Source organism: Ylistrum balloti, unplaced genomic scaffold, assembly GCF_031769215.1.
Source record: "Ylistrum balloti isolate Yb309-2 unplaced genomic scaffold, AGI_CSIRO_Ybal_v1 Utg370038, whole genome shotgun sequence".
Taxonomy (NCBI): Eukaryota; Metazoa; Mollusca; class Bivalvia; order Pectinida; family Pectinidae; genus Ylistrum; species Ylistrum balloti.
In genome coordinates this window covers 1713079-1725203 of record NW_026782097.1, presented here as the reverse complement: position 1 = coordinate 1725203, position 12125 = coordinate 1713079, and the positions used below count along the sequence as shown (strand labels likewise).

General features: G+C 34.7%; 1 protein-coding gene across 1 annotated transcript in view; it reads right to left on the bottom strand.

The window, feature by feature from the left end:
- The window catches only part of LOC132548963 (neuronal acetylcholine receptor subunit alpha-10-like), a 39252-nt gene extending 29043 nt beyond the window's left edge, over positions 1–10209 (bottom strand). Inside the window, exons 1-2 of the mRNA XM_060212865.1 lie at positions 10103–10209; positions 9464–9743 (exon numbers count right to left, since the gene is read on the bottom strand). Coding sequence (XP_060068848.1) covers positions 9464–9743; positions 10103–10209 — 387 coding nt within the window. The remainder of the gene's footprint in view (positions 1–9463; positions 9744–10102) is intronic.
- Between the last annotated feature and the right edge of the window lie 1916 nt (positions 10210–12125).

The following is a 12125-nucleotide window of genomic DNA, read 5'->3' as shown; positions in this document are numbered from 1 at the left end:
TAGCAAGAGGAAGAAAATGCTCATTCATATGAGGATGTTGTATGATGGTGAACGGAGTAGAAAAATCAAATATTTTTGCAGAAGGTTTGAGAAGAGCATGTTGAGAATTGGTGGTAAAATACTCTTTGGTGTTATTTGATACTATTTATTCCCCTTTTTGAGTAAACAGCCTTACAATAAGACTGTAACCTAGATTTGATAGTGCCAGCAATAGAAGCTAGAAGTTTTGACAAAGGTTTGGTTGAACAGCAAGACGAGTCAACAATAAAATATTATTTATATTGATTCTTATGGAATTTAGAAATCAAATATATCATTATCATTAATAGGTAATTTAAATGATAGTAATACCAAAGCATGATTAGTCATTATTTATTCTTTTCACTGTATAATATATTGTGGCGCCTTATCTACAGACACAGTAGCATTCCTGACATGTAAATCTTAACGTGCATTGAGCTGTGTATTGTATTTATTTTAGATTTCAAGCTACCAATTCTTTTACGAATGAAGGACCTAATGGAGTTAACCCACTCAGAATGTGAATCCAACGCAGCGTGTTCTCGTTTTACCCATTCTCTGGCATAGGAGTCAACTGAAATATCTCGAAATGAATATTCCAATTAACAGACGAGGTTTCACGAAAATTATGACCCTTCATGGAAAGCTCTTGTAACTTAACATTTTGAATAATCAGATACTATATGCACAGTTGGACCATATCTTTAAGTAGAAGTAAAACAAGAAGAATCTGTCGATTTAATGTGCTGGTGTTATATAGTTCAGTAGTCAGTGAATGTGTTAAGGGCACTTGTTCACAGATCACTTTGTATATACCTGCTACACCAATTAATTACGTAGGTATTTTTCGAATTTCACAATGCTACAGGTAGATGAAGATAATAACATTTGTTAAATTATTATTCCTCCAGCACATCTAGATAACGCCTTAACATTATAAGAATGTTAAACATTTAACAAGAAAAACTGTAAATCATAATTGAAATTCATGGATCAACTAGGTAGGAAATGCATAAATCCGAAAAATGTGTACATCTTTTATTCATTTAAACCTAGAGTTAAAAAGTATCTGCAAAGAAGACTTGGTTATAGTTGAAACTACCTAATGGAAGTTATCTATGTCATAATGGGCGTTAGTAATCTTATTTGAAACGCTAACAGATTGAAGTTGAATTGTATGAGGAACATACCACATTATTGGGAGCATTTTGACAGCTACACAGTAAACATTTGATTATATGATGTAGAAAACAGACGTATCTCTCTAACGACTAAGTACTGCTTACACATGTAGTATTAGATAGCTTTTAGACAAGAGTACGTAAGAGTTGTCAGACCTATTTCGAAAATTCGATTTCGCACGGTTACTGAATACAACACCTAACCGCTGGATAACAATTTATAGGACTGCAAACATCTTTGAGTTGAAACCTTAGTTCTGCTTTGAAATATGTTCTGAATCTCTCCTGATACCTTTCATCGAATTTTCTGTCACTTATCTGAATAATTTGTGGTATTTATTTCAGTCATAAATGTCAATAAGACAGATGAAATATCTTAACAGAGTGAATACTTGTCCTCTAAGGTGAGAAAGAAAGTAATATACCCTTAAATTGTCGGTAAATACACTGTTTTATTATAAAATCTAAATTCATTCATTTGATTATTGGCAAATTCTCTTGTAGCAACATTCCTTACGGAGGATATTTTAAACGCCCCAGGCTCCAGGCCGAAGGTGTTGGCAAGCACTCTAAAACTCTTGGCTGAGCGGAGCTGGGCCACACAATAAACATTACTGAACAGGGCTGGCACATACTTTAAATCTTCAGACAGCCAAACTGAGCGAAGCTTGCAAAGATTATCTTTGCAATTTCCTGTATCTTCTTTTAAGATTACACTATTTTGGCAATAATAATAGTCTTCCTGTCTCATTAATCAAAAACCTATCATAATCATTGTAATCAGTGATGAAGCAAGAATTCAGACATTACGCAATTTGACCAATTATTGAATGGTAATGTCGGGTTAATATGTTCCAGTAGTTATCTGATTGTCCCTAATGTTGGCTCCGTGTAGGATGTTGTCCTCTAAATAACATTCATCACGTGATACAACAAGCCACACCTTCATGCTGTAAAACATCCATTAGTCCGGCTCCTAGACAGATCAACACATTTTGAGAATTTTGATGATGATTGTGCCTTTATTCACAAGGATTTATTTCAAAATGTTAATGATAAACATGTACCTGTGTGTATCATTGTGGAACCAGAAGTCTGAGGATCGATCGAAAATTGAGTGTATTGTAGTGAACCAACAAGTCCTATGATCGACATAAACTTCCGCGCAGACGTCAAAGTTATCGATCTTTACATATTTTTTTTATGAATTATTAGAAGACAAATTAGAAGATTAATATTGAATCATGGGATTCTTTACAGTTAAAGAGTAAACCGACTAATAAATCAATGCGATATTCTTCGCACAACACAATTTGTAATAATTATAGCCAGGTGAGATTATTTATAGTGGCCCGGTAATGTAAAATTACGGATCTGTAAGGAAATATCCGAAATGATGTACTTCGAGATTATGATTATATCATATTTGTTAATGCCCGTATCGTCCATAAACAGTCCTTATTTGTTAAACATTACAACGACAAATGATACGGCAGCAACATCGATCATACCTGTCTAGGGAGAGTTTTATCACACGCTGACAGTCCTGTAGTAATAGCCTGTTTCACTGCCTCACTGTCGCCTACTAGTGTAATTAGACAGGTATTGTATTAATATGATTTAAACACATTTAAGTCTGAAATTAAAATTGGACTTTTTCTCAGTCTAATGCAGCCTGAATATTTTACTGTCCTAATGTGTAACACCGGACCGAACTATCCCTACTTTTGTATTCATTTCACACTAATATTTCTATAACTGTATGGAGGCAATATTGAAGCAAATGTCAATCATTTTCTTGTTTATGACAGTAACAATTTGCCGGGGTCATAAAACTGGAACTCACAGTGGTGGAAAATTATCGTATATTGTTTTGAACATTAAATAACAGTGGCTAACTCCATAACGAAGTTAGTAATTATTAAGGTAATTTTGAACACTGTTTAAAGAAGTTAAAACAGTGTTTTCAAACGACAATTACTAACTTAACACATAAAGATGATCGACTTCCATACTCTAATAGTCTTGCCACTCAGTCTAAAGCTTGCTGTGACAATTTAGTATCGCCGCCCGACGACAGAGAATTTTGCCTTTGTTGTACAGTAACAAATGTGCATGTATTGCACAGGTGTTATGTAACTGATAAAAGCATTGTAATCTCATATTAAAATAATTGCATTATGCACTTTGATACAAATTATTCAACTTTCTAACGCCAATTTGGTAGAATAGGCTTCATTTTCCCAAATACTTAAAGAGAATTGATAGCATGACTAAAACTGACGATAAGCTTACTTATTTTGGAAGTGTTAGGGAATACGTAAATTGTTTTGAGACGACAAAAAATGTAGTCTCTCGAAAAGCGAGAAAAGACGTAAATGCTTCAATGCAACGAGAAAAGATCAACGATGCCCGTCCTGAAGCAACCGCGAAGGCACAAAGCAGCTTTGAGAAGATATTGAAGTATGATCTACATTCTGGATGGAGGCGTCCCTGCGTCCCCAGCCTTTGATATTGGGTTTTAGATTTTACATATGCAAGATGATGAAAAAATAGTGATGACGCTTTGCGATCGTCATGATGATCTTATTGAGAGGTGTTCGGTTAACTGTGCAGTTTGGGACTGGACGTGTTTGGTGACAGTTGGTATGGCTGTTGGCTACGTTGATAAATACGTTGTTCCCATTTGATAACATGATATTACCTACTTGAATTGACCAAGATTTACATAGCAGGATGTCGTCTATGAAGCAGAAGACGCTTACTCTCCCAGAACACTTGTTCTTGTTATCCTTGTACCTTTCAATCAGTCTGAAGAACTGTAGTTTACCATAATCACTCTCACTTTCCCCAGACCTTAATGTATCGTTACATTAACACATAGAGTGTAATCCGACTGATCGACGTTATCACAAGTTTTTCTTGAATATACAAAATAAAATATGCCTACGATTTTTTTTTTTTTTTTTTTTTTTTGGGGGGGGGGGTATTACTTGTTTCGTGCAAGAAGCTTTTTATACACGTTTATACAACACTAGAAAATAATGACATATCAAATCAACTCTAGTTCAAACTACAATTCGACGAATAAAATAACTAAATGATACATAAATATCCTTAAAATGTAATGGAAAAAGGTGTTTTGGATAAGCATTTTCTACTTTATTGATGACACTTGCTGTAAAAATTGTACATTTTGTAATTCTAAGTAAACAATGCCATTTCCTCAAATAAGAACCACAAATTTAACAAGGAAGTTATCAAACTGATTTTACAGGACCAAACATATTTAACTTTGGATAGTAGAACTAAAAATGTTTCCAAAGAGATCCTGTTGCTGATTATGAAACCTCTCAGTAGTCTTCCTCAATTTCAATCCTTCAAAAGTCTGTATTTATCGATAACCCATAGACTATCACATTAATCGTCCCATAAATGTACAATATGTAACATAAGATATGAGTGTGTAGAGTAAATATATCCATTATATCTAGAAGAGGGTATATATTTCCTCTTTATAGCCTTTATGTCATCATGACTCAATTTCTTTTGTTTAAATGTAAATCTAAAATGTAATCAATTGAATTTCAGCTCAATCAAATATTCATAGATGATGTCGGCAGTCGCATTCATAGTAATTGTGTGTAGATTCGCTACAGCATATCAGGATAATTTGACCTTGAACACGGTAATAAAGGAACATGTCGAAACAACCCGTGACCAAAACAAAGTAAATATACATGTTTTTATGAGCAGTAGAAAATAATTGTGTTAATTAAAACATCCGGTGACAATATGTCCAAAATCATATTATGTATATTGTATTTAGACACAATGCGATGACGTGAAGACGTCTGAGAGGAGGTGTAGTCTAGGTAGATTTTGAAGGCTTCAATAACCCCTGAACAGATGTTTCTCATATCAATTGCTTACATTAATCTTTATTTACATTAATGTCGATGATTTACAACAGTGATTTTTTTAATATCTATCGATTTACTCACGAGTTCAATAACAATGCTGAAAGAGAACATGGGTTGGTGTAGACATGTTACAATTTGTATGTTGATCACCTGATCATCAACATTTCAACCAAATTTCATGCGTGTACTTTCGCCATATGAAAGTCCACGTATCTGATTACATTCAATATAATTCGTGTTCGTGTGGACTCTTCTTATGTTATCTCTAACTACCTGAATTAAGCAAACTGTTTTCTGAAAAAGAGGAAGCTGACCTTGCACGACATTGATATGCCCTTTCAAATTTTGAACGTTTCCTATATAGATCTTTCCTTTGATCAGATTTTGACAAAACAAAGTCATCTTCATGAAAAAGTGTTTTTTCATGGAATATCTTCATTAAATAGTGTTGTTTCGTGGAACATCTTCATGAAATATTGCTGCATAATGGAACTTCGTCATGAAATAGTGTTTTTTCATGGAACATCTTCTTTAAATAGTGTTGTTTCATGGAACATATTCATGAAATAATGTTATTTCAACATCTACAGACTTTCAAATAAAATATTTTTCGAGAATGAAATCGTATTCATGATTGACACAAGTAGTCTGTGATAACGCTCATTGTCCTTGCATGAAAACACAAGTGTCTAAGACACTGAAATATCCACCTGCTATGAAATCGTTGTAATGTTGGTAGTTAAAATAGCAATCTTTCGTCGTCATTACCCAAAGGTCATATAAAGCTATATGTATGTCACAACAACAAGATGACGATACCCGCGTAAAGGAAAGGAATATATAAACCAAATGTAATAACACTAATCAGGGCAGTGATGTGCTGAAGATGGTCCTTGCTTAAAAGATGCTTAGTCCCAAATGCATCATTTCGGAATCGCTTTTATATCAGTCTAGAACAATAACATTATCACGATTGCTTCCTAAATTTACAGTTCTTACTTAATTTTACATTTCATACGCTTGCAAATGGTTCGGTAATCTGAAATGTTCATTGTTTCATTTTATCAATCTCAAATCAAACAACAAATTTCATTTCTGATAGTCCGTTTCTCTTAGGTACATAAGACTTGTTTCATTCTAGGATAGTATAAATACCACACTACAAAATCATATACCATTCTGTAGGAAAAGACATTCCAAATATTTTGTTTGTTTCTGCTTGAAGGAGTATGTTTCTATTGGTATATCTTTTTCTTGCTACAATAGAGGAAGTGTTGAAAAAGTCCCTGTACGTCTTTCTCTTGCCGTATTTCAATGAACATTTATGAAGTCTCGTACACATCTCTCATTGATGACGTTTTCACATTATGTACTCTTTTCAAACATGTAGTGGTTATAGTATTGATGAAGTTCATCCTTCTCTTTTGGTGTAGAAGAAACCAAACACTATCGCTTTCAGTTTTAAAAGCGATGTTGAGAAGGTCGGCGTTCTTGTCATCTGTCTTTGGCAGTGATAAGAGAAGTAGCAGTCGCATAGTTGAAAACGTTATCATTTTCTTTTCTTTTCTTGTAGTAATGTTAGTATTTCTTGTACGAATTTCTCTGTATGCAGTTAAAAGAGGGATCAGAGAAGTAGCGACAGTATGATTCCAGTTACAATTATTAACTTGATACATAAAGATGATCGACTTCCATACTTTGATTGTCTTGACACTCCGACTGAAGCTTCCTGTGACAATTTAGTATCGCCGCCCAACGACATAAACATTTGCCGTTGTTGTACAATAATAAATGTACATGTTATGGCAGTGATGTTTTGTAACTTGCAAACGAAGGTTCTCAAATACTGTCCTCTCTGTTTGATAACGGTACTGGTAATAGAAGTAGTTGTCGAAGAAAACATTAATATTTTTTCTTTTCTTTCTCGTGTTGAAGTAATGACAGTGTTTGATGTTGGCGTTCTCTCCCAAATATCTCTCTCTGCAGTAAAAAGACGGTTGGGAATTTTCCTATGTATAATGGCTGTACTAATGATGTCACATTCGTGTTGCTTTTATTAGTTTAATACCTGCGTTGAATTCCCTGCATGAACGTAACTGAAAGATTTTAAAATTAAATTCCATTTTAAGTTATTTCATTTTTAGGTTCGGTGAATATTCTCTTCTAGCTGTGCTGGTTCGTGCAGTGCAGACATGGTCTAGTGTCCTTCAGCACATGCCCCTGCGGCTGTTGAGCTTTGCATACTGCATACTGCACCATCTACATGTAACTTCTCCAACAGCGAGTGTATGAAATATGGTATACAGACCAAAGGCCAAAAAACAGAAAGAATTCATGATAAAACAAATTTCCATGTCTACTTTTTTATCATTATATTTATTTCACGTGTTGAATCTGAATTATTCAAACTTGCGAATTTCATTCCTGCATATAGATACAAGTTACGTGAAATTACATGAAATGTTTTTGCAACAGACCAGACCTGTGATATAGCTTGGAAAGATGAGGATGACATATCTTGGGATGATATATCTCGCGTGTGTTCAATGACCGAGAATTAATTTGGTTTCTAAATTCTAAACTCCATTGAGTGTTACCGAATGATATAGAGGATTTACAAAAGTCAATACATATTTAATTCAAAGTTTATTCTATGACCTGTTCAATAAAATCAGGTTTCTACAGCCAAGATATCGAAGAAAAGGTTTGCACGTTAAGTGTATATACTTCAGAATAATAAATTTGAATGTGCTTTTCGATCACGCACAGAAACAGTTAACAAAAACGTTAAGGTGCACATCTGGCTTGCTAATTGTCGTTTATGGTTTCATCATATGTTGGAAGACAATAAATATGGTAACGTGATGATATCGTTTACGTTTACTTACACACTGAAAACTTAGACTACCCATGTTAAACTACCCTCACGTGATCCTTTAAAATTTACGCACATTGTTCTATTTTGTTTAAGTGGAAGAGAAAGTAACCAGGGAATGCGATCAATAGCTGTTTTATGGTAATGAACACGCCTTTGTTTCCAGATGGTGTTACAATATAAAAATACACACTGTGCGTCATTGGGTATATATGCTTAATCTAAAACTCTAAAATCAAATTGTTAGATATATATATATATATAAACATGCTTCAAATGCACACGTAGTTTCATTTTATTGTGATACATTTTAACTTTAAAGAGAAATTCCTTGCACCTCTGATGTGACAGGTTATTATTTGAATGAAATTCAATTGTTCAGAGTGTTATTTAAGCAACTTTACACGTATCTTATGACGTAAATTCGGCGCATTACTGCACAAATGCGGTAATTACTTCAGGAGGTTATAAGTTGACTAAGCAAAGATAAAACCTTGATACTAGCGAAGATCCTAACATTTACTTGATATTGCAGCTTGTATGTAATATGAAATTCAAAAATGTCCTCAAATTATCAATTACAACTCTTCTTAATTAGACAGACAATATCACACCATTACACACAAAGACCAAAATATCAATTTGGAGATAATGTTCACAAACGTAGAAGAGGAACAGACATGACAACATTAAGACACCCTTCAATAACCTTTAAGATACACACATATATAGTCACTTCCAAAATACACAAAACTCAATTAACCTTTAGGACACACACAAATATAGTCACTTCCAAAATACACATAACTTCAATAACCTTTAAGATACACACACATATAGTCACTTCCAAAATACACAAAACTTCAATAACCTGTAAGATACACACAGATATAGTCACCTCCAAAATACACAAAGCTTCAATAATCTTTTAACATACACACAATTACATTGGGGGTTTATTTTTAAACACAATTATAATGATTTGGTTTTCTATATTACAACTTCCTATCAATAAATATGATTAGGCACAATTTATGTTGAAGTCTAAAATTTACACGTTAACACTTATATAAAAAAATCGCTTTGAAACAATACCATTTATAAGTCAGCATTTCCGATAAACCATGGCATGAAAGACACAAAACACGCCAATACAAGACTGTTACTATTCCCAGCACTGAAATAACTTTTAGTACATATATAAACCCAAATACAACACCCGTGTTTTATTTCCAAAAACACAATATACAGCTTCCGACGTGAACGAAAAACGGATATAAATGGCGTCTGAAAATCACGGAAATACCAGCCTCATAGGTACTAAATACTGCTTCGGAAACAAACACAACGCAGTCAGTGTACACAATGTATACCGAACATTAAAACACAATTACGATTACTCCTGAAATCAACACAGATAAAGTCCAAATTAAAATATATACAAAACAATTATTACTACTTACCATGTCCATGATCTGTATGAGACTGAAGCCGAAACCGACAACAACATTCTCGGACGAGTTGAACACGGGACGGACGCTGTTGTCATAAGTCAGTTTGTTAAAGAGTTTTCCCACCAATCTTTGCTCGTCGGGTAAGCATTCCGTACACAGGGCTAAACAAATAAAGAACAGAACGGGTAACTTGCTGTAGCTACCGGAAAGTTGGCATAGAAACATGTTTACATCCGGAGCTGACGCACAGGAAGTGTCCTCCTCCGAAACTGTCCTATTATCAGGCTGCCTAACAAGGTCCAAATGTACAATAAATGTATATATTTACGGTAAAAGTCGTGTGTCCAAAATCAAGAAATGATCTTCTTTAAGTCCTGCAGTAGATTGTATAGAGAGTCCACATTAAACATTACTTTTTAACTAGAGTCCAAAACTGAACAACTTCAATTAAAACAGAAGTTCACGTATAATTTATCAAGTTCATGACATGACATAATGATTACACAAGAAAAACAACATTTTCTATAAGTAAGTTGATCCAATTTTGTCCGATTTGACGAGGTTCCGAAATGCTGAGGTGATGGTTCAATTACGTTAACACGAACCTAAGAAGTTAATTGATATTCTACCGCGCTTCATCACATTTACACTATCAGATTATAGATGGATGGCTTAGTGAAAGCTGTACGGAATACACAGGCTCTGATGTAGGAACGACGGTGGTTGTCCGGTCGGTCCGAGCTTCTGATCGTCATCCCAGCGTATTCTCGGCAACACTAATACTCCCCACCGTAAGCTCGCAGGCTGGCCAGGCACGCCACAAATATCGAGTGTTACTACTTTAAACCTGAGCGAACTGATGTCAAAGTAGATTGTTGAATGGATAAGAAGTTTCATGTGTTTTGTTGTATAAAGTGTTTCAGTCATCAAATACAAACAAGAGTGTATTAGTAATAGTTTTATACTTTTAACAAACGGTTTATAACTACAAACACTTGTCAATGTTCTAGCCTCGCTTGACTTAAAAAAAAAAACACTAATCTAAATAGTTTTGATACGCGCTGTCGTTGCCTGGTGTTTTGTGTAATGTTCCGTTGCTCTCAACGACGCACTCCGTCCTGATCTCAAATAATAACTACGATGATCGAAGGTGCTTCACAAAAGGCGGATAAGCTTGTCTCAGCGAGGTTAGCTGGGGCACCATGAAAAACACATTTAATCGCCTCATTATGACAAGTTTAGTGAAAGTTTGATCGGCATGTCCATCAAACGGGGTGTCTAACCATACGCCGAAGACATCCATCTATAAATACGTCAGAGAGAAGACGCACAACATGGCGTTAGGTGTATAGCTAACCGCAACACTACATCATGCGACAATTTCTAAAACACGATCGTAACATCGAATGTGAGATTTGATAAAAGATGTACTCGCTAGCGACTTTTGTGTGGGAGTATATGCCACAGTATGTGCTGATCAAGATAACGTGTGTATATTACTGGTAGAAATCAAAAACACTGCTCATCCTTCCTCGACTTTCCTTCATACAGATTTTATATGAATCGTTGAAGAAAGAAGGCGGATATCGCGTTCACTTGGATATTGTGGTCTACATCATATTTTTTGCATCGCAGTTCAAATATTTTCAAACACATGTTTCGTTTAATAATGAAAGAAATCTCCCATTCGACTACAATCCGTTATTATTCATTTATTCTTTGGAACGGCTATTCCTAAATCTCGCGACTAGTAGTTTGATATGAAATCTCAGCAAAGCAAAGTACGAACGGTAATTACCTAACATTCATATCTCCCAAGCGGACTAACGGATTCAAATTTACAAACGATGTGGAATCTTTTCGAATAGATGTAGGACAGATAACAGTGGAATTTGGTAGTGAAAATCACAAAGCCGAATGGCGTTATATCCTATTGCTCCATTTAGACAGAAATTGCAGTTCTCGAAACAATTGACTGGGCTCTAGTCTTAAGAGTTTTGGGACAGTGCCGTCAGAGTAAAAGATAAAACATATCCAAGTTACGCAAAGCCGTGGTTGTAAACGACTTGTTAGTTTAACAGGACAGAAACCTGAAATATGAAGAACAAACCATTCTGGTATGTTCACATTAAAGAACACATGGTTCGGTGTATTTACATTTATATGAAAGAGAAACATGTCCTGGAATACATATGTTTCCCATCACAATACTCTTATCATTTTCTCGGTTATGGAGCTTTATCGTTGACCCCTATCAATGGTTCAGAAACATCTGATACTCATTTCCATAATTACGCGGACAAAATATCTTGCTAGAGTGGCCACTACATATAATGGAGTAGGTCATATGGACTCGACAATATCTGTTATATATATATATAGAAATGACCTTGATTTTTATATTTCCCAGCATTATCAGATATCTCGTCTGCTTCACCAAATACAGTAACAATCCGATTTATTAATGGTAGAAGGAGTGACTAGTTGCATGAAATGTCCATTTAAACAAGCATAATAACTCTACCAGAATCGTACTCCACACTTAACATTCCTCGCTACAGTAAAATACAGTATTATATAAACCATGTTATTTAGTTATTTACTTTTGACATTCATTTGGAAAAGATAGTACTGTTGGCTAACAAATTACAAGTCTGTGCTTCTATTTCCT